The following is a 22,401-nucleotide window of genomic DNA, read 5'->3' as shown; positions in this document are numbered from 1 at the left end:
TAATTATCTTGGGGCACGAGGTTTTTGTTTTTGTGCTCTCTAGAGTTGGGGGTTTGGAATCGACGCTTTTTTTTTTATTTCTTGTACTTTGTACTGCGTCTCTATGGGGCTCTTTTAATCGCGGGCTTTTCCAGCCCCGGAGTAGATATTCAGTCTGCTTCTTGATTCCTCCTGCTATCTCTACGAAGAAAAGGAAAGCAAGGAATTGAAAAGGTCTGTAAATTCGAAAGCGACTCAACCGACTACAGGTATTACATGTAAATATACAGTTCATAAGACCTCTACGTATCCTACCATTGTCCACTTCCGGGATTACAGGATACGTGACTGTAACCTACGTATGCTACAACTGTGGACTTATGGCGAGGAATAGGTGGCGTGACAACCTGTCCTCATGAATCATGTCGTATAAAGATAGAAACTCTAGCAGTCCTATCAATATCATCGTCTCGTCTCTCATCCAGTAGTTTGGTTCTGCTCCAGCCATCGGAACACACACTGCCTTACAGTACTCATTACCCTTCCATCGGTGACATCCTCGGAGGCCTTGGCTCAATGCTAGGGCGCGAGTGATTGCTCATGACTCACTTGCGCGGTTTTCTGAGTATCTTGAATCCTATATTTACATAGCCCTTACGATCTTTCTCTCTAGTGGTTTAATAGATACTATCTTATATAATCTGATCTAGGAAGAAATCCGATGAGAGTATGTAGGTGGGGTTTATAAGTGGGCTGTGCGTGAAGAACCAGGACACTGGCCACGACAAGTATTGGATATCAACCACGGAAGTGAGTGGGCGCTCTCTTCAGAGAAGATGGCTAGCTAGACACCCCGGGATCTCTGAATGACGAGAAACGCTAACCGTGCCAACAGTACTACTACGTGGACGATCGAAGGGCCATTATTTTATCTCCAAGGCCCAGCAAACAAACAAAGTCATGTACGTAACTATCTACAACTATTATACAAGATCCGGGAGGGGGTATTTCCTTCTTTCCTTCCTCCTATTTTCCCAGCGTCTAACTTTTATATACGACTACTCCTCGTCGTCGTCTTCGTCCTCACTACTGTCACCGCCCATGACAATCTCTGGGATCACCATATCGTCGTCACTTTCACCGCCTTCGGTAAAGTCCCTTGATTTCTCTACCGTGGTTGTCGTAGTCTTCTTCTGCTGCTGTGTCGTCTCGACATGCGTCTCACCAGATACTACAGTGGTTGATACGAAGGAAGAGGAAACCGCTGTGATGCTGGATTGCGGTGCTGACGCTTGTAGTAGTGGTTCGGGCGCTGGAGCTGCAGCGGCAGCGGATGATTGGGCTAAGGCGGCGGCCTGGGCTAGTATCATATCATCCAGCAGTGATGGTTTTCTTGCTGCGATGGTTTCCTGCATTGTGGAGTTCATGGCCTCCGTTTTCTGGCGTTTAAACGGGGATTCGTCTGATGTGGTCTCCATTTCTACGGGATAGGGCTTTTTGCTATAGGAAGCAAGTGGGCCGACGCTCTCCTCCTCGTTTTCTTCCTCGCTGTCTTCCTCATCATCATCCTCCGGTTGCTCCTCTGCAATTTCCATCTCGTCGTCTTCTTCCTCTCCAGCTTTTCTCTTCCCCGTCCAAATCACCGGCAGTCTCGGCCTCACAACCCCCTCAATAACCAGCGCCTTCTTACTCCCCGCGCCCACCAAATGCGGCAGCACAGCACCCCCCCTCCTCGCCCCCAGCGGCGGGAACAAAACACTAGCAAGCATAGCCTCCGTATTCCCCGTCAGCACCGCCGTCCGATCCATCTTCGTCCTTAGCTCCGAGCGCACACACGCCGTCGGCAGCCTCGCCAGCGCCGTCGCAAGCAGCGTCTCCGCCGCTGCCACAAGACCCGAATGCACAAACCTCCCGCCTGTAGGGAGGACCGAGAGGAACGCATCGGCGTGGAAGTTCTGCCCTGCTGTTCCGTTTGAAGTGCTGTTCTTGGGTTTTCCGATGCCGCCTTTGGGGGGTGCGGTGGTGGTTGTGGTTGTGGGGGCTGCGGCGGGAGATGCGGGGGGGAGGAGCTCGTCGCAGGTGCTGGAAAGGATGGTGTGGATGGCGTGGACGCTGGGCTTGGGAAGGCCGCTGCCGAAGGTCTCGAGGAGGGTGTTGAGGAGAGTGTAGATTGCCATCTTGACCTCGGAGTTCCAGCCCTGTTCGGCGAAGACGTGGGCAATCTGGTCGATGAGCATGAGAGCAAAGGGGATAAACAGACTGCCGAGGCGGGCAAGGACTGTTGATAGCAGGTTCAATGCGCCCCGCTGCAGCTCCGGGAGGCGTGCAAACACAAATTCTCGCTCTGAGCGCTCCACGGCCTGGTTGATCTGGGCGGACGACGGGGCAATGCTGAAGATGCGGGTGGTAAGGTCTATGAGCTGTCCAATTGGTATCGAGACCTGTGCGGTGGACGGAAGCGTGAAGAATGACTGCAATTGCCGCAGGAGAACACTGACTCGCTCCACGCCGTCCGTTAAGCCTTTCCAGTCTGATAGGCCGAGAGTTGAGGTGCCGTGGGCTTCGGAGGTGAGCTCTTTTTTACCGTCGCTGCGCTGGCTGCCATAGTCGCTGTCCTCGATCACGCAGCGAAAGAGCGTGTTGAGTGTTAGGTGCGTGTCCTCGATTACGGCCCTGAAGCCTCTGGTCCATTCGTCTGCCACAGCGGTGGCCTTGTTATTCCCGCCGGATGAGCTCGAGCCATCAGTGTTATTGGTGATTCCACGTGAAGAGGACCCCGACGCACACAGATGCAGCAGCGCAAATATCTCCCTTGCCAGTCTCTCCTCGACCGAACAAGCAGAGTTCGCAGACGAGAGCACGTTTAGCACAAGCGTATAAGTCTTCTGCGCAAACGGCCTGAACGTCACAGGGTGCGCCTGAAGGATATCCCGCAGCGCCTCCAACACCACCGCAAGAAGCTCATTCTCGGACTCCGTGGCAGCGAGAAGATGCCCAATCGTCGCCGGAAGATTGGGAACCACAATCTCGCGCACCAGCGTCGGCTTATTCTCCGTCAACGCCGTAAACACCCGCGCAAGCGTCGCAATGATCACTCTGTGGGTCGCTGTTGGCTCCGGCCTCTACAACAAAACCTGCGTCAGCAATCATTGTCCCCCACCACCACAAACAGCTGGGAGAGCCAGTACTAACAGCCAACAACGGCACCAAAAGCCTTATCCAAACACTCCCATGCCCCGCCAAACACTCCCAGCTGCTCTCAACACTCGCCTTCACCAGCGCAGCACCGCACCACCGTGACTGCGCCGTCTTGCTCTGCAGCAGCGCCGAGATCCGAGTCTTGTACTTGTGCAGCAGGACACCCGCGTCTTCTGAGGACTTTTTCTTCTGCTGCGCATTTGCGAGGGCGTGGCATGATTCCAGCACGGACGACGAATATAGTAGCGACACTATCGTGGGTATGTGTGTGGGGAGCACAGCGGTATCGGAGGTGCTGAGCAGCGAGGTGATGGTGCGCAGGGCGCCGACGCTGTCCTCGCCCTTGCTGCTTCGCTTGCTGGGTGGTGGGGGCATCTTGGTAGAGTTCAATTGATTTGTTTTGTTTAGTCCAGCTTCTCTAGACGTTTGAGGATTTCTTGGGCTCTGTTTTTTTTTTGGGGGGTCGTTGGACTTGGCGCTCTGTGTGCAGTTTTTTGAGCCGCATGACGGATTGGGTAAGTGGTAACTAATGGTAAGAACCCTAACCCTCAGTATTGATATTTGGTAGCGGAAGGTGGGGCGTAGAAGCAGAAAAGAGAGGCATTGGTGATAATCTAAGGTTCTCGGTACATCTACCTGTTGTCTGGTTTTTATGCTTGCTTCGCGAGTCCTTGGTATGTGTTAAGCCAAGCTCAATTGTTAAAGTCTTTAGTTCTCCCAAAGATGTACGTAGAAGCATTAAAAGGTCTTACTAATACGAGGTTACAAGCCGATGGATTGCAAGTTATGATGCTCAAAGTCCGGAACATATCTATATCTGCACGGTATAGGCTTTCATTTTTTATAACATGATAGGCTGGTAGCAGTTACATACTACTAGATTGCTGTACTCTCTCTCGACATAGAGTACATGCCTTGAAGATTTCAAATGCCCTCCCCCCATACCGGCGTAGCAACGGTTGCTAGGGACCACTCATTGCTTGCCGAATGGCAGCAACCAAAACATTTCGACAGACACCTTTGCCGTGAATTTTGTAATGGCTAATATGTACTTGAAAATAAAAGAGAATCCAAAATGTAAAAATGCAATTGGACGCCTTTCCATTAAAAAAGAGAGATAGTGAAAGAAAAAAAACCCGAGACAGCTTTAAAAGATACCCTTTCACATGGCCTGAAGAAAACAAAAAAGACGGAAGGAAAAAAAAACAAGACATGTTTCCCATTTAGTTTCCTTTTCAAATGTTTCCCTTTTTCCTCCTTCCCTGGCCAGCTAAAGAGCCCTACTGCATGTCGACATCTTTGTCGGCATCCTCCGGAGCGGCAAAGTCCTCGTCGTCTTCGTCGTCCTCGTCGGCAACGGGCTGTGCCTTCGCGGCAGCGACGAAGTCAATCTGCTTTCCGCGGGTGCGACGACCACCTTGGATGATGTTGCTGCTGTCGATCTCGGCGAGGTCGTCGTCGTCGTCCTCTTCCTCTGTGGGGACCTCAAGGTTAGCATCCAGTTCCCTTGGGGTAGCTATCGTTAAAGATTGTAATTGGGGGATTCGTACCAGCCTAAAAAAGAAGAATGTGTTAGCATTGGAAAAGATCCTCAATTACTATGGGGCGGGGGCAAAGGCAAGGCGGATTAAAAGTAGGGCAGGTGGGAGAACAAACCCCCCCCATTTCAATTTCGTCATCGTCAGAAGTCTCAGCTTCAGTCTCCTCGGCGGTGACCTGTTGGACGGCCTTGCCCTTTCCCTTGTCGATAGTTTCGTTGCCCTGGGCGGCAGCAGACTGGTCGGTGATGTTGCTAGACATTTTTTTGATGGGGTGAGGTAGAGGGTAAAGATTGAAGTTGTTTAACGGAAGGATTTAAGGTTGTGGGTTTCTGTTTTGTTCTAGAACAGAAATTGGCGATGAAAAATGAGAGGGAGGTATCGTGGAGGATGGAGGAAGGAAAGAGTGGGTGAGCAGCAGAGGGAGGAATAGAAAAGCCTGGGGTTGGCCAATTAGGTTGCAGCTCGTTGGGGGGATTGCATGCCAAGACTGCTCTCTCAACATGAGGGTCCCTTGCTGTAAGTGGCTTTCGAATAGCTTGTTGCTGTGCTCTGTAACTTCTGTTTGCATCTCAGCGTTTTTTTTTTTTTTTTTTTTGCACATCCTCTGGAACTGGAACTTGTGCTTCGCAGTATCTAAAGCACTCTGCTCTGCTCTATCGATTGTAGGAGGTTGCGTCTTCAGATCATGCATATGTCGCAATAAAGTAAGCTCCCGTGAGGGTCCGTGTAAATAAGACTCAATGCCTGTGCAGAGAATCCGTAGCAGCAGTAGTAAAGCTCTAAGCTACGATATAATTGTTTTCTATCGACTAGTAACTACATACTATATCCAAGTATTCCCACAGTGATCTACAATACATACTAAAGATACATACACCTCTTTACCAAGAGATGTCCGGATTCTATCGCATGCAGCGCACCCCCTCTCGGTTTAGAGTACGCATCCGGCTATCTCTTCTGACTCAATATGTATGGCTGCTTAGAGTAGTATTTCTCTCACTGATGAGAGCGTTTTAAGGTCAAAAAAGGTTGGCCCTACTGATGTCTGTAACTTTCCAACCACATACAACATCCACGGGTGCTGCTCTCTGGATGGGAGAGAATCCTGTACATAATAAAATATTGTAATATAGACACCCCAATGATCAGGCATTTTAGATGTGTGTAGATGCATGTACGCACTCTACAGATGCCGGTATGTGCTTATGGGGGTCCTGGCATCAAATCGACTCTGGGGACCAATACATGCCTGCACAGCCGACAGGCGATATCAGATTCTGTATATAATTGGCCTATGCCAGGGATGACACTTGAGTGTTAAGGCTGGTCATCACCGTTGATAAGCGTTATCTCGAGCGGTCCTGAAACTACAGTTGAAGGGTATAAACAGGGTCTGAGATCTCCCCACAAAACACTTGTACACAAAACAATCCTGTACGTACAACGGCACTGCTTGAAACGGGTCGTGATGGTGCGAAGGAAAAGACGAGAGGAGTCTCAAACATGTCTAAACCAGGGAAACAAAAACAAGTGCATAAAAAACGTTGCAAGTTCGATGGAAGCCGTTCGAAAGTTTTGAGGCTCGCTCACGGGTCAAAGCGAGTTACCTCTTGGGCCGTATTCATGACGACACATGAAGCTAGCTTAGAACGGTCAAGGGCCAGGCCACGGCGGTCACTTAACAGAAGTGAAGTGCGCAGACATCCCCGCCAGGCTTTGCAGTCGATTTGTTTCTTTCCACGCCGCTTGCTCCCTCCTACTCACCCATCACCCAACCTCTCATTCTAAGTGCAACATGGCTGCCTGTTCGCCCCTCCGTTCCTATTTTACCCCTCTTCTTCGCCCCGCTTCCTCCTTCTCCTCCTCCTCCATCCTCCGAACACAATCATCAACAAAACTCCTCATCAACTCTTCCCTCCACAAATCCACCAGATTTTTTTCATCAACAAATAAAGCAATGGTTGTCCCCGTTTATTTCGACATTGCGTACACGACTCCTTCGGGTCAGAGTATGTTTTCCCCCCATCGAATTGTGTGTTTCTATCATTTTCACGCCAATATCACCCATCCAAAAATCCATCACATCGTACTTTTCTTTGTGTCACTTGCATCAAAGATATTCATCGACTGACTTTCATATTAGCCGAGAACTGGGGTCGTATCAACTTCAACCTCTTCGACGATGTTGTCCCCAGAACCGCTGAGAACTTCCGTGCTCTTTGCACTGGTGAGAAGGGATACGGTTACTCTGGATCCAAGTTCCACCGTGTAATCAGCAACTTCATGGCCCAGGGTGGTGACTTCACCCGCGGTAACGTAAGTAGTAATGCAATTGTTGCGAGACTTTGATGCACTTATGGGAAACTAACATTTTTATCAACAGGGCACCGGTGGAAAGTCCATCTACGGTGAGAAGTTCGCCGATGAGAACTTTATCAAGAAGCACGACCGCCCCTACCTTCTCTCTATGGCCAACGCCGGACCCAACACCAACGGTATTTTTTCACTCATAAAACGTCTACAGTTACAAATCTAACAGAAAAATAGGCTCCCAGTTCTTCATCACCTTCGTCAAGACCCCTCATCTTGATGGAAAGCACACCGTTTTCGGTGAGGTTGCCGACGAGACCTCCAAGGATATTGTCCGCAAGATGGAGTCCAAGTCTCTCGACAACTCTGGCCGTACCTCCGGCACCATCACCATCGCTGCCTCTGGCCAGCACTAAATTTTTTCACTGGGTACTCAGGGCAGTTAAGTGGATCAGAAGAATAGAAAGGCTGGCAATCTAGTTTTCGTTGTTTTTCTTTTCTATTTTCTTCTGTAAATCCGGTCAATACACCGGACAAATAAAAACGCTCGGTTTGCTGAATGAATCAATAAGTCTCGAATACACGTGAATATGTCCAATTAGTGTAGAGTCTGTAAATTTTGACTAGTGCCATAGAAGGGAATTCAACTGCTGGTTCAGATCGTACTTAGATGTAGTTTCCGCGAATAGAATCTAGATCCCAAGACCCTTCAACCCCAGAACTCGCAATACACTGTAATTTGTAGAAATTAGATTTTTATCATACATCTTGGCAACTCGCATCCTTTGCACTAAATCTGAATCCGATGGGACTGTCTACATAGCTAGAGCACCTACATGTAGGCGATATGGGAGATAATGTTCCTGCAAGATCGAGTGGATTGCTCTATCCGCAAACCCGCCCGCTGCCACCCGCCATGCCACGCAAAAAACAAGGTTGGGTGCGTCCCTTTATTCCGGAAACTACGACAAGGATAAAAACTCTTGCCGGGTATGTAGATGCATGTACGTCATTGTTGTCTGTGTTTGGGTCAAGCGGTGAGTGAGATTCCGTGATTGATTGATTGCTGAAAGCAATAGGGAGCTGTCTGTGTGTGTGCCTGGAAATGTACATGTAGGTTGCTACTCTAGAAGCTAAGTTGTGTAGCTGGTGTGCATGGATTCAGATGGGTGCTATAGTTCTTGGGCGGATAATTGGGGGTTTCTTAAACTTTCTTTGCTGGGACAGTGGGAATATCTATCGACTCGTTAATTGGTGGTTTTTCTAGCGTGGAGCGGATATATATGGATATATGGATCGATCGCTAGTAGCTGGGGGGATAATGGGGAGGTGGAGATGGTGGAGATGGGTATTGCCTGGCCGCTGGGGAGAGGAGGAGGGTGTTTGGTGGCTGGGACCACATATCTCAATTAAGAGCACAGCCAGAGATTGAGAGCCTTTAGATTATACCGCTCTGTGTTGTGTCATGACCCCCAACAGAACAGGAGAGAAGAGGGGCGAGTGGTTATAGATTAGGTAGCGGTTTGCGTCAAGAAGATCTCAGAAGGGGTTGTGATATAAGCCCATTATCCTGAAGTTTGTCTCTCTCTGCACCAATCTCTCAATCAGGAACAACACATTCTGTGATCATGTGTGGAGCGTCACCACACCACCGAGTGATGCCTTATGAAGACGCTTAATCATCGCCCTAGGTACTAGTATACTAGTAGCTTTCACATGATTTACTTACTTATTTTACTTACTTACGCTCAGTTCACTCTGTAACACAGTACACCTCCTACCGTGAGTCAACACCTGAATTGGGGCCTCTTCCTGAAACCGTTGGCTCGATCCGTGAAGTACTGGAAGTGAGGGGTGGGCTTGCGGCTGAGCTGGATGATCGCGGACTGGTGGTTGGCTTTGAATTTGAGTGAATGGTATTTGGTTCAGTGTGGAAGGAAAGGTTTGTGGTATCGAGTCTATAATCCACTCTGCGCAGCGTGCTGGGTTGGTTATTATGGTCAGGACGTTTATGGCTGCGTATTACAAGGTAAAGTCAATATTGCGTTAATGCTATTGGTTTGGATTTGGATTGGTACTTAAGCTTGCTGACTTTTTATAGTTATGTAGTTACTTGTAATTCTGGTCGATATTTCCAAAAACTCGCAGTTTCAACTTAGGTTTTATTTAGTTTGTCGGCCATTTCATGCAAGACTGCATACTTCTCAACAGTGCAAAATCCTTGGAGTATTGAAGCTGCGCATATTATGGCCATCAGAGACACATGGAGCGATGATTACATGTATTTATCACGCCCCCCATTTTTCTTACAATCAGGCGTCCATGATGGGGCTGCTCTACTTTTTACTCCGCACTCCAACTCTACGGATCGAGACTCTGTGCTCGGGGAGTACAAAGTAGAGTAGAGTGCTCTGCGCGATAACTCTGGGGTATATGCACTCTATCGTCTCATGTCTGTGCGATTTGTTGATCACGATCAGGAATAAGGCAGGGAGCAAGGGGCTCCCTGGGTATGTGCAGGAAGGAGGAGGAGGAGGAGGAGGAGGAGGAGGAGGAGGAGGAGGAGGAGGAGGAGGAGGGGGGAAGGGCAGCTGACCAGAGCTCTGTGTCGGCGAGCGAGTATCTTGTCGATATCAGGACGGGCAGTAATATTCAATGGGGTTCACCGTTCATGTTCCTTGTAGACTGTCCATGGCGTGTGATATGTTGGAGTGTCTCTGTCTTGGGGGGCGGCATTAGTAAGCGCAGTGTTTGGATGATCTTCTTCTTCTGGCTGTTCCTGTCTTGCCTGTTTGTTCCCTTGCATGCTTCGAACCCTTCTTCTGCGCGGCATCTCATTCTCATCTCAACTCATCCACCACCACCACCACCACCACCACCACCACCACCACCACCACCACACACCCACAACTCTGCACACAACCACAACCACAAACAGCAATATCAAACATCTCCAGCATCTACAGAAAAGTACATACAGCAGCCAGCGGAAACGCAGAAAAAGCAGTCAGCTGAAATAACAAGCAGCAGTAGCACGCACGATGGTCTACTACCAGCGTCCCCAGTCTCCCCACAGAGACGAGGACCCCTACTACAACCACAACACCAATAATAACAACAGCAATAACAATACTTACAGAGGTGCCCCTGTAGACGTCCGCGACAACAATAGGGACCGGGACCGGGACCGGGACCGGGACTACCACCGCTCCCGACGCTCCTCCTACTCGCCCGCAAGGGGCCGCTCGCCGCCCCGCGACGCACCAAAGGCCCCCCGTGCCTACCACGGGCCGTCCTCGTCCTACCGCTCACGATCCGACTCGCACGACCGAACGAGCGGGAGAGGAGGAAACAGCGGCGGCGGCGGAGGAGGCGGGGGGTACTACGACCGCGATGCTCCCCGGGACCGCAGCCGCAGCAGGGGCGACAGGGAGTGGCTTGGAGGACCGGCGAGTCGGGATGTGATCATTGAGGGACTGGGAGCGGATGTGGATGAGGATTACGTTGTTAACCCTCCCCCTTGGAACGACTACTATTCATCATCACCATCATCATTACCACCACTATTACTATTATGAGCAAATATATAAAGAACTACAATGGCTGGGGGTTTTCTCCCTCTGTTTTGTCATTTCGTTGTTTTTTATATCTTGCCTCGTTTTTTTTCACCATGCCCATTTTGCCACACACACACACTTTCAATTTTTTTTAGTGGACTTTTGCTGAAAGTTTGACCTGGGGGGTCTGTTATGGCGCCTGTAGATTATGAGAGGTCTTCAAGATGGATTGCAAGTTGAGAACGTGGAGAAAGTCACGATTATTCGGGATCGCAAGACCGGTAAGTCTCCTTCTTTCGTTCTCTTTCTTTCTCATTCTGAGAATTTGTTTGTGGGGGTGGTTGTTGGTTGGGAATGTTTGTGTTTCTAAGTGGCTCGGCACTCGCCTTTGTTCGCGAAATATAGGCAATTCAAGGCAGTTTGCCTTTGTCCATTTCTACTCGGTACCGGATGCGCGCGCCTTCTTGCAGCAGTACTATCCAAACAAGCTGAACCTTGGGCCTGGCGCGGACAGGTGCAAGGTGGCATTTTCTAAGGAACGGGACAATGAGGACAGCAGGAGAGGTAGGAGAAGAGATGACGGCGAGGAGGAGTGGAAATGCAGAGTTGTGAGTATTCCATCATTCTCAAGACCTTAGCCCATATGTCGACCTTTTCTAACAACTATCTACCAAACAGTGCCTTCTACTGAACTTTCCCAGACGCCAAGAATGCTTCCGCTGCCAGACCCCACGCTCAGGTTCGTAGTTAGGTCCGAGTAATCATTACTGGCGCCCACAGATATCTAAATTGCAAGCAGAAGTCACCTTGACTGGCACCTTAACCCACCCAACCCCAACGCACTTCACCAATGATGGAGAACGTGACATGGCCACCTCCCCACCCTCCCAATTCCTCCTCTTCCGCGGCCTCGAACCCTCCGTCACCGAAGAGCTCCTCGCCAAGGGCGCCCTCAAGCTCACCGTCCCGCCCGGAGCTACCCCCGAGCCCTCTCGGACTGGGCCAATCGGCGCAAAGGAGTCATCCGTTAAACGGGTTCTCCTTGTCCGCGACCGCAAAACGGACGAGAGCTGGCGATACGGGTTTGTCGAATTCGCGACGGCGCTGGATGCCCAGGCTGCGCTGGCCGCGTACAACAAGACGGAGAAGTTCACAATCAGTAGTCGCCCCGTCACGGCGTCGTATATACACCCGGGCGTGTTTGTGCCCGTGTATAATGCGTCGAGGGGCGTCGAGCGGTTCACGTTCCTGCCCATGACGGCGAATGTGGGCGGCGGGCTGAGACTGGCGTATTGGGACGATGATGGCTATGTATCGGAATTCATAGTCTCGAAGCCCGAGCAGGAGCCCACCGCCGCCGATGAGGCCGCCACAGCAGACTCCAAGAAGGCGACAAAGGGCACAAAAGACACCACAGACGACAAGGCCAAGACCAAAAAACGCAAAGCCGACAAAGACGCCGCCGCCTCCACCGCAGCACCCGGCATCTCCGCCGCCTCAACCTCCAAAAAGGCCACCCCCGCCCACCTCCAATTCTGGCAAAACCGCCACTCGGAGCTCCACGGCATCAAGCCCGACACCACAGGCGGCGGCGCCGCAAACACAACAAGCACCGCAGAATCCACCACAGGCTCCACCTCCGGCGACGACGACAAGACCTCCTCCGCCGGCGGCTCGGCCCCCAAAAAGCGCCGCACAACCACAGAGCCGGCCGCCGACGACACGCCGCGCGAGTCCTTCGCAGACATGAACAAGCTCGCCTGCCTCCTCTGCTCGCGCGTCTTCAAGACGCCCGAAAAGGTGCACGAGCACGAGCGTGTCAGCACGCTGCACGCCTCGAACCTCAAGGACCCCGCGCTGCGCGAGGCGGCGCTCAAGAAGCTCGCCAAGGCGGGCATCACCGCTGCCGCGGCCGCGGGCGCCTCGGCCACGCCGGAGTACCGCGACCGCGCCAAGGAGCGCAGACAGGTGTTTGGCAAGAGCACGGCGCCGGCGGCAGCGAAGAAGGAGTCGCCGCAGCCGCCAGCGGCGGAGGCGGAGGTTGCGGTGGCGCAGAGTAAGGGTGCGGCCTTGCTGGGCAAGATGGGGTGGACGAGTGGGCAGGGGCTTGGCGCGAGCGGGGAGGGCCGCACGGAGCATGTGGTTGCGGAGATGTATACGCAGGGGGCGGGGCTGGGGATGAAGGGGGCGAGGGTGGGGGATGTGGAGGAGGTTGCGAAGGGGGGGGGCAGCTATAGTGAGTTTGTGAAGAAGACGAAGGAGAGGGCGTTGGAGCGGTATAAGGGCATGGATTGAAGGGAGGGGGTAATAGCTTTTTTTGTACAGTAGCTGGTGGTGTCGATGGGGAGGGGTATGCAAATAGGGGGGTTTCTTTTATCTCTTTTTTGTATCTTTTTTTTCTTTTTTCTCTTTTTTTTTGAGTACAGTATAGTACAGTATAGTAGGGGGTGGCATTGTTGCCCTGTGGTTGGCTGGGTGTCAATTAGAGTCTTGCTTGTCTTTGTCTTTTGTGGTCATTTACAAACGTTCCCCTCATTTAATTGAGCCAATTAGTGACAAAAGTAAGTAAATTGACCGACTCTCAAACCTGGTCCTCCTCGAGATCCATATTAGGGAATGGTTTTTACCAATCATGCCCTTTCTTTTTATTGCGGTTGTAAGTTGTGCCACTTGTTTGCACATAAAATCTGGTTCTACTATGACGTGCTATTAATCATTGACACTCAGTGCGAGAAGGCATGGGGGGCGACGTTGTTAACCCTATTCAACATAATATCTCATTAGCTCTGGCGTCCGTATAGTTCAAGCTGGGGCTCTTCAATGTTTGATTCCCGGGGCCAATGGAAGAATTGGCTGAAGAGGTGTGTATAGGGTTGTCAAAGTTTCCCTCTTCCCCCTCTCGCATGCACCATAGCTAGTGCTCCCCACCCCCTAAAACTAACCCCACCAACATCACCACCAACCAGCCAGGCACTAGCCCCCGTTTCGCAAACAAACAACATCAAGTACCGAACTCAAAATCGCATCTATGATCTAATCAGTTCCAATATTGTAGTTTGATCTCGAGCTCAGTTCCAATATAGTTATATGATCGATTATAGTTATATGCGGATCCGAGCTCTGCTCTGAGGTATCGTTTCGAACACGTCGTAACAGCGTCGGAACCTCGGCTGAATATTGACAATAAGGCGTTTTGCACACGTGCACGGTTCTAGATACACCGCTACGTAAGCTACGTCATGGGATCCAACAATGATATGGCGGTGCCGGATTGGATTTGTGGGTGCGAGTGACCGTACATGATCCGAATTGGAACATCACATGTAGTGGGTGATGTTGGGATACGTGTGTATGTTGGCGAACGGGTGTGAGATGGTGATAGTGCTGGTAATGGTACTTACATGTATGTTCTGTTGTTGTGGTGTTTGTGGTATGTTTGTTGTAGGTATCGCCGGGAAGAGAAAGAGGGTGGGTAGGTACGCACGAACGTATTTGCTCGTGCATTCCGAGTATAGATATAGCAGGAATAGCCCGCCCAGAGTACGGATTTGATCCAGCAGATCACGACGCACACCTTTTCTTCCACAATGACAGAGCAAGAAACAAAGCCCACCACCAGCAGCAGCACCGATGAGTCCAGCAGCAGCGGCGGATCAGGAGGCGGGGCCCGCAAGCACATACCCCTCGCCATCAGAGCCCCTCCCCCTCCCCCGCCCCGCCTGTCTTCTCCCGCCGTCACAGCAGTGACGGTCTCTGTGGCTCTCACTGCTGCTGCTGCTGCACAGCCACTACCACAGGACTTCTCCCCAAGAAGCATGGCCCATGATCTCATGGCGGAGATTGTGGCGACGACGGGGTACGTGTGGGATATTGATGCGCTGGTCCTGCTGCAGGTGGCGGCGGAGGACTTTTTGAATGGGTTTACGGAGGTTGAGTGTAAGTAGTAGTACTTCTCCTCATTGATTGATCATTCGTTTGGTAGTACAGTGGCTGTGTGGGGGTATCTGTGATTATTTGCTGATTCTGGGTTTGAAGTGGGTGAGATGGCGGAGGATTTTGAGAAATTTGTGAGGGGTTTGGGGCAGCAGTATTGATCTGAGGAGGTTTGTGGTGGGGTTATTAAGGGTAGTGATGGTTGCGGGAGAGCGGAATGATATTATTTGGATATAAAGAAGGACAATTGCCTTCAATATATGTTACAGTAATCATGTCTTGCTATCGAGAGTCAACTTCATGTAGGAAAGATCATTAATTCTAGGGAAAAGGACTTCCGTACAACGAAGGTTGCTATTAAAGACTCGCATAGTTTATATAAAATGAGTTCCAGTGATAAAAGAAAGCGGAAAATAGGTGGGGAGACAACGTTATTATTCGTGAGGGTCATTTTTCTACAGACACAGAGCTCCTGGCGGCAAGGTGAGCTTTATTCTAAAGCTACCTACTACAGTTCTCGTGTCCTTTGGTGGGCAACGACAATTCACGTTGTAGACACTCAATGTGCCGGAGTCCAATTTGCAAACCTTTTCTGAGTGGTGTCCGAATAATCCTTAGTCCAATCAACCACGTGCCTTGTGACCCAACCCGATGAGAAGTTATGAAGGTCACAAAAACGTGACTACCAAATATTATCACTCGCCCATGTCACGCTCCCAAGGCCTCCCAACGACCCCCAAGAATTCCCAAGAATTCCCAAGGCCTCTCTCAAGGCACTCCCCGTGAAGCTAAACCTCCATATACCACGACTGGCAAAGCTCTCCCGAACGAAACACTCTAGAGAATTCTACTAGTTTGGTTTGTAAAATTATTCTCCCCGTCGGAACCCATCCCGAATTCTTGTCCCGAATTCTTGCCCCGTACCGATCGGAAGATCAATCAATACCCGCTGATCTCGTGGCCGTGGGCTTCGGGAACTAGCTAGACACACCCCAAGCCCCAATAATAGATCGAGCTCGAGAGAATTAAAACCAGTGAAGTCAAAATAGAGTTTGTTCAGGGGGAGACAAGCTTTTTTGATTGTTCCCATTAGGGTTAGGGTCGTTTTTCATGTAGCATCACTCGATATTTTCAAGTGTTTCTCTTCGTCCCCTTTGCCTCATCGCTTTGCCCCTTCGCCCCTGCTTTCGCCATCTCCTGCTTCCGCCACTTGCACTGATGAGATGGCGCCCCTTACAGGTGAGATATTCCCTCGAGTCTCAAAAAAATGCAGGAACACAGGCTTGCAGAAAGTTTTATGCACGAAGAGGGGGTAGTGGGTGAGGGCCCACTGAGGGGTAGAGTAACCTATGCAATCGTTCATTTCCACTTTATGTATTTCCAAGAATCCAAGAAGCTGGGCTCTTATCTCTTTATCGATTAAGGCAACTGCAGCCTGACAAGGAGGCTTGGTTCCAAGAAACCAACGTACGCGTCAGCCAGTGTTTCTTTTCAGATCATATCATGTCTATGTGAGTGGAGCTCTTAATAATAGTGTCTCTGGCGTTTATTGATTGTTGATCGATATCTATGTGAGCATGTGCGGGTGAAATAAGATAAGTTGTATCAAAAGTCTCCACCTACTCGCAGATTTCCTCGGTGATCAGGAACACATAACTGCAATAATTGTCGCTTTCTTTCCTTTTGTGATCTTTTTTTTTTTTCGCCATCCTGCTTTTGGAATCTCAAACAGTGGCGTTCTTTCTCGCTTTCCTCTCTCTATCTCTCTCTTTTTCGTACCTGAGTGAGCGCGCCACGCCACGCTAAGTGAGCGTAATTCGCTTCAGAAACAAAAAACAAATAAGCCCCAAAGGTTTCCCATAGACAGTTAGTTTCGTTTTACACGGACTCTGATAGGATATCAGAGGTGGGGTGAGGGGGAGGGAAGGAAGGGGCAGACGAACGTTTTGCCCAATCGGTAGTGACGTGGGTCAATCCATCCTTTTTCTCAGCCACTTTTTTTCTTGGTAACACGGCAACACATTCAACAACGGTCTCAGCATCATTCCACTGGATCACGCCCAGGAAGCCCAGAGATTCAATTTCGCTTTTTTCTGTGCAACCTACGGAAACTTTTTTTCCTTGGTTCGACCTTCATGACCTTCCCTTCCCTAAACTCAACTTACCCTTCCCTTCCCTTACGCAATCTTTCAAACACTGCAAAATATGCCAGTGCAAAAGCCATGTTTTAGCGCAATTTTTTGTGGCTTTTTTTATTTATTTGTTTTCCCGGTAATTTAACCCTTTGACACATCCGATCAACCATGTGGACAGTTGATAGAGTAACGTGCAGCAGCATTGATGCTTGAGCTCTATCGGGAGTACGAAGGAGGTTACTTTGAGTACACAACCTCACTGTAACTTCCTTGAAATTGAATCCCGAGCAATAATTCTGCCTTACTATGATCATCAGATCAGAACGTGCGGGTTTTCCATGTTTTAGATCCTGTCTTAGTTCTCGAGAACAGGAGAAAGAGTCTCTCTTTTTATTTCAATTCACAAGAGTCCGATGGAACAGTCTAGACAGAAAAATCCCGGAAAAAGCAGAAGTAGATGGGGGGGGTTTTCATGGAAGAGGTCATTAGGGTTACAATTGTGGTTGTGTTGACAAGGCCGCAGCAGCAGCATAGTATGGGACGGTAAGACGTCGGGATCCGGAAGTGGGAAAAAGCGCACGCATTGATAACTCATGTCCAATCACTCGACACATTTTGCCAAGCTTGGATCTAACCTATCATCCCGTAATTTTTGTTACATGCCAATACCCCAAGAATCACCAAGAGCCTCCAAGAATCACCAAGAGCCTCCAAGGCTCTTGGTTTACCAGATGTGCACATAGCATTGTATCTGAGCGCTGGAATGCAGTTAATTGCTGACAGGGGAAAAGTGCAACTACAGCATCAGATCCAGGCATCTAAGCGAAAACAAAAAAAAGTGATGTTTAGACAAGAAAAAAAACCCAGTCAGGACCCTGAACTTCCCACCTCTCATCTCACCCACCTTCCACCCTTGCTGGCGTCTAATGTGAATCGGGTACCTATGCACTCAGGTAGAGTTGAGCAGAGGATGTGTGCACTGAGTGCGTGATGGCAACAAAAAAGCAAAAAGGAAGGCAAGATGGAGTAAGTATGTATGTATGTATGTGTATGTACCTCTTTTGCCTTTCCGAACCTGGGACGCAGCTCGTATTAACGTTCTTGGCCCAATAGGTCTGGTGACTGACTATTCTAGGCTGAGAGTACATATGTAGATGTTGCCCTTAATCTTCGCATCAGCACCCCCCCCCGGGGGGGCTCCACTGGACTATGGGTACAGAAATTATCAACACCCGCGAGAATTTTATCAAAACTAAAAGTACCTACCTACTCCTCATGCATCAAGATGCCCAGTGTAAATTCGCGTTTCACCTAATTGGTATAAGAAATCCCCTCACACATCGCTTCTTTTGTGATCCCTTGTTCACTTGCATGAAGCTGAATGTAAATTCCCTGCCCTGGATATTGCGGATCTCGGTGTATTCCATGAACGATTCGTCGAAATATGGTTTGGTAGATCTGCTGATGGACCTCGGGCCTTCTGTTGGAGTGCATGGTTGTGTATATTACCCTAACCCTGACAGCACAATAGGCGCCCTAAGATAGGCGCCAATTGCACATCGACATCTCCCACTCCCAGGCACCTGGCACAGAAAAGTAGGGATGTATTTTAAGATTTGATCAATAATGGGACTCATAATGTAGAGGTAGCAACAAATTCAGCTTTATGATTACTTTTATTGTTATTGTAATGATCCACATACACATCATCAAGCAAAAAAAAAAGAAAAAAGAAGCCCAGTCTGGTTTTCTTGAAAGCCAATCGATTTCCATTATCCCTCTTCTATGCCTACGAAACCCACCAAGCCATCCACACTAAGATTCTAGAGACGTAACCATGTCCATAACCGCCATAGTGAATTTTGTGAAAACAGTATGCGGTATTGCAGAAAAAAGAACAGAGCACGGCGAACCGACAGTGAACAAACAGAATTTGGCGGACACACAAATGTAAGGGAATTGTAGAAAGCTCATGACAGAAAAGGAAAGCCCCCGACCAGATGCAACAAAGAGAATTAGTATTTAAAGTCCTTTACTATAAGAGAATTATTTCTTTAGACGACCGTGACGAACTGGCCGACAGATGGGATACCATCAGCAACCACGTAAACAACATAAGGACCTGGTGGGCAGGTGTTCTTGTTTGGTGGCATGGTGACGGTGATAGTTTGCGCAGCGGTGCCAGCAACGAAACCAGTGTTGTCAAGGAACAGCATCCGGTGGCCCATGTGGACACTGTGTGTAACGAAACCACCATAGTAAAGTGAGACTTTGACGGCCTTAGCAGTGACGGGAACATTGAATTTGATAGTAAAGCTGGATCCGTTTGCAGGGAGGGACTTGGAGCTAAGCACCATCGCGGTAGGACGGAGAGCTGCGTTTCCACCCTGGAGGTAGGGAGGAGTGAACTTCTCGACACGGAAATCTGTGGAGAAAGAATTAGCAAATACTTCGGTTGCCGATTTTAGTTCAATAAGGCAACTTACCAGTGATGTATGGGGTGGTTGCGGAGGTGGCTAGGATTGGCATCTCGTGAGGGTTGCTTCCAGTAATCATGACAGTTCCATCAAGCAACAAGAGGGCAACGGAGTGGTACAATCTCGGGATGGTGCTAGATGCGAGCTGGGTCCAACGAGCGCCCAAAGCCTTGGTAGGATCGTAAAGAAGAGCAGGGAAAGTAGGATCAGTAGCAAGCTCGAATCCCTGGGCACCACGGTTGGCGCCGTTGACCCAAAGAACAGTTCCGTCAGGAAGCAGAACACCCTCCACCATGACACGGCCAGCTGGCATAGCATCCATTTCCCAGGTAGGGTTAGCAGCTTCAGGAGCGATCACACCACAACTGGCTTCAGTGGGAGCAGTGATATCCTGGTAAGCTCCACCACCACAGATCATAACCTTTGAGTCCCAGTTGTTGGCACTTGAGAGAGGTAACAGAACACTCCCACCAGTATTGGGGTAAGTTCGGTAATCGCCGGGAAGATCAGGCATAACTTTGGTGATGGCATTGGTGCCAATGTTGAAAATATCTGAGGATTTGGAAGTGAAGACAAAAAGTTGACCATCCTTAAGGAGATGCATGAAAGGATACATATAGTAAGGCTGGTTCTTGACCAAAATCTCCATGTCAATATTGTTCCCTTCGGAGATACCAGTGGCACTGAGGATCTCATAGGTAGGGTTGTTGTTGGCAGGGACAGTAGGGTCGAGTCCATTCAAACTTCCAGATGCAACAAAGATCTTGCCATCAGCCAAGATCTGAGCAGATGCATACCAACGCTTGCTAGCCAACTTGTTACCGGGTTCCCTCCAGCTCTGGCCATTAAGGCTAGCATCGGAAGAAGAACGGCTGATGTAGCGAATAGCATCAAATCCATCCGTGACAGTAGGGTCGATGAAATCCAAAGGACCATTGCCACCAAGAGAAACAAAGTCACCGTTTGCAAGGAAGATACCTCCAGCGCAGAAGGCGTTGGTCTGGTAAGACAAGGGGACAACAGTATTAGTTTGGGGGTCATACTCGGAGGAGTATGCGTATTGGCCGTTTGGTAGCTTTAGCTGGGTGTAGTTCTCGACCTTGTCCAAGAAGATAACACGACCATTAGGCATAAGACCGGCGTGCATGACCGGAACACCAGACTGTCCCACGACAGCGAAAGCACCACCGTTTGTGATAGGAGCGGGAGCTGGGCCGGGGGCAGGTGTTGATCCTCCATTCTTGCACTTTTGAGTTCCGTCTGTTCCAATAGAGGAGTCTGATTGACATCCGTCACCACAGTGAGTATCAGTGTTACCGCAGAAACCGTACATAGAACAGCACTCTCCCAGGGCGAAGCCAGTGCAGGTATATGCGGGGGTGTTGCTATGACCGCAAGTACCATCAGTGCTAGGAGGTCCGACAGGAACAGCAGATGGGGTAGGAGATCCTAGGACAGGCTCTCCAGTAGTGGTGCTGGTTTCAACAGGAGTGACAGGGGTAGTTCCTGTGCACCCAGATTGGCACCCATTAGCAGGCAAGCAGTGACCATCAGTGGTACCGCAGTATCTGTGTGGTTGTTAGTTAATGTTAACGATCATAATGCAATTTCGATGTAAACATACCCGTATTGACTACAGCATGTTCCAAAGGTAGATCCCGCGCAAGTTGCACCAGCGAACTCGGTTCCGCAACGACCATCGGCTCTGGGAGCAGTGGCAGGCGCAGATGAAGTGGCGGGGGGAGTAGAAGAGACTGGAGGGGTTCCTGTGCACCCAGATTGGCACCCATTAGCAGGCAAGCAGTGACCATCAGTGGCACCGCAGTATCTGTGTGATTGTTAGTTAATGTTCATGATTATAATGCAATTTCGATGCAAACATACCCGTATTGACTACAGCATGTCCCAAAAGCAGATCCCGCGCAAGTTGCACCAGCGAACTCTGTTCCGCAACGACCATCGGCTCTTGGGGCAGCTGCAGCAGATGTGGCGGCCGGGGGGGTGGTAGTAGTAGTAGTACCAGTTCCAGTGCAACCAGATGTACAACCAGTTCCACAGTGAGCAGGCGTATTTCCACACCATCCATATTGCTAATATCAAATATTGTAAGTTTATAGTTTTGATAGGATAAGTGAGAGTCTTACAGAGCAGCATGTTCCAGTATAAGAGGTGGCCGCCGGGTCGCAAATCAGACCACCATTGGCAGGCCCACATTGACCGGTGGTAGAGAAATCACCAGGAGCCGGAATTGGGTTGGGCATACGAGCAAAAAGGTAGTGTGCATCGCGTACGCAGCTGTAAGTTCGTTGTTAGTAAATGTTTGCAGATATAGTCATATTATAGCCCAATGTTAAAGATCCCACAGCCAATAAACAGTGTTTATCAAAGTGTTCGATTGGAATAATTATAAAAATAAAGAAGGGGATTTTTATTTAAATAAAATGGAATATGACTTACTAAGGCTCATCAGGAGTGCAAACCTCACCACGAGGGCACGCATCTCCACAGACAGTAGGTTCTCTATGGAAATGGATATTCCCAAGAACTCCCTGGGCCAAGAGACCCGAGAGAATGAGGAAATTCTTCATTGTGAATTAGTGTGCTCAGTAGATAGAGGCTGAGCAGCGGGAGAAAAGTTAGTAGTCTTCTAAAGAGGAGATGAGGAGGCAAGAGTATAGAAGGGGAAATGAAGGAATAAATAGTAGGTAGTGCTGGCAGCAAAAACCATCCAATGATGCGTTTTCACCGAGAATTGAGACAATCTCGATGCATATGCCATGTTTTAAGCATGCAATGTAGGTGGAAGGGTCATGTTGCTCCGAGCAGAGACATCGAAATGGAAAGATCTCCTACCTTAGACAGTGAGAGCTTTAAAATAGAGATTACGGTTGGAAATAGCGAGTGTGATAAGCTGGGGACAAACTGAAAGCGAGTGAATATCAAGAACCCCTTCGTTAGATGGAAGTTCGAGATGATGATTAGAGAATGAGGGGGATGGTGGTGGGGAAAGAGAGGAAGAGGTGGAAGGAGGAAGGGGTTATAAAAGAGTTAGGAAACGCGGCTTGGGAATAGACTATCCGCAATAAAGGGAGAAGCGGCAACAATTTACCAAGAGACCAAGAAACTACTAAGAAGTAAAGTGTAGCGTCACAAGGCACCAAAGAACAGAACACATGTAACTGCTACTAGCATGGCCCTGATCTGACAAACAATTGCAATTAAGCTCACAGCAGAACGGGTTATGCAAGCTGTAAGTGACTGGGTAACTGCG

General features: G+C 49.5%; 7 protein-coding genes across 7 annotated transcripts; 4 read left to right on the top strand and 3 right to left on the bottom strand.

The window, feature by feature from the left end:
• Positions 1-1,037: 1,037 nt before the first annotated feature.
• Positions 1,038-3,552, bottom strand: H6S33_000208 (uncharacterized protein; the record flags this gene model as incomplete). Its single annotated transcript, XM_044831560.1, has 2 exons — positions 1,038-3,101; positions 3,172-3,552. The coding sequence occupies 2 exons, from the start codon at positions 3,550-3,552 to the stop codon at positions 1,038-1,040; spliced, it is 2,445 nt and encodes an 814-aa protein (XP_044699767.1).
• Positions 3,553-4,457: 905 nt separating this feature from the next.
• Positions 4,458-4,977, bottom strand: H6S33_000207 (uncharacterized protein; the record flags this gene model as incomplete). Its single annotated transcript, XM_044831559.1, has 2 exons — positions 4,458-4,649; positions 4,834-4,977. 2 exons carry the CDS (start codon positions 4,975-4,977, stop codon positions 4,458-4,460), a joined length of 336 nt encoding a protein of 111 aa, XP_044699766.1.
• Positions 4,978-6,513: 1,536 nt separating this feature from the next.
• Positions 6,514-7,444, top strand: H6S33_000206 (uncharacterized protein; the record flags this gene model as incomplete). The annotated part of the gene is made up of 4 exons (XM_044831558.1): positions 6,514-6,727; positions 6,862-7,034; positions 7,102-7,213; positions 7,266-7,444. The coding sequence occupies 4 exons, from the start codon at positions 6,514-6,516 to the stop codon at positions 7,442-7,444; spliced, it is 678 nt and encodes a 225-aa protein (XP_044699765.1).
• Positions 7,445-9,540: 2,096 nt separating this feature from the next.
• H6S33_000205 (uncharacterized protein) lies at positions 9,541-9,787 on the top strand (the record flags this gene model as incomplete). The annotated part of the gene is made up of 2 exons (XM_044831557.1): positions 9,541-9,673; positions 9,768-9,787. The coding sequence occupies 2 exons, from the start codon at positions 9,541-9,543 to the stop codon at positions 9,785-9,787; spliced, it is 153 nt and encodes a 50-aa protein (XP_044699764.1).
• Positions 9,788-10,069: 282 nt separating this feature from the next.
• H6S33_000204 (uncharacterized protein) lies at positions 10,070-12,880 on the top strand (the record flags this gene model as incomplete). Its single annotated transcript, XM_044831556.1, has 5 exons — positions 10,070-10,531; positions 10,791-10,866; positions 10,991-11,193; positions 11,264-11,324; positions 11,385-12,880. 5 exons carry the CDS (start codon positions 10,070-10,072, stop codon positions 12,878-12,880), a joined length of 2,298 nt encoding a protein of 765 aa, XP_044699763.1.
• Positions 12,881-14,172: 1,292 nt separating this feature from the next.
• Positions 14,173-14,679, top strand: H6S33_000203 (uncharacterized protein; the record flags this gene model as incomplete). Its single annotated transcript, XM_044831555.1, has 2 exons — positions 14,173-14,521; positions 14,621-14,679. The coding sequence occupies 2 exons, from the start codon at positions 14,173-14,175 to the stop codon at positions 14,677-14,679; spliced, it is 408 nt and encodes a 135-aa protein (XP_044699762.1).
• Positions 14,680-18,707: 4,028 nt separating this feature from the next.
• H6S33_000202 (uncharacterized protein) lies at positions 18,708-21,718 on the bottom strand (the record flags this gene model as incomplete). The annotated part of the gene is made up of 6 exons (XM_044831554.1): positions 18,708-19,078; positions 19,140-20,698; positions 20,755-20,958; positions 21,015-21,220; positions 21,275-21,425; positions 21,588-21,718. 6 exons carry the CDS (start codon positions 21,716-21,718, stop codon positions 18,708-18,710), a joined length of 2,622 nt encoding a protein of 873 aa, XP_044699761.1.
• Between the last annotated feature and the right edge of the window lie 683 nt (positions 21,719-22,401).

The sequence above is a fragment of the Morchella sextelata genome, assembly GCF_020137385.1.
Source record: "Morchella sextelata strain SCLS chromosome Unknown scls_1, whole genome shotgun sequence".
Lineage (NCBI taxonomy): Eukaryota > Fungi > Ascomycota > Pezizomycetes > Pezizales > Morchellaceae > Morchella > Morchella sextelata.
This window is presented reverse-complemented; position numbering and strand designations above follow the sequence as displayed.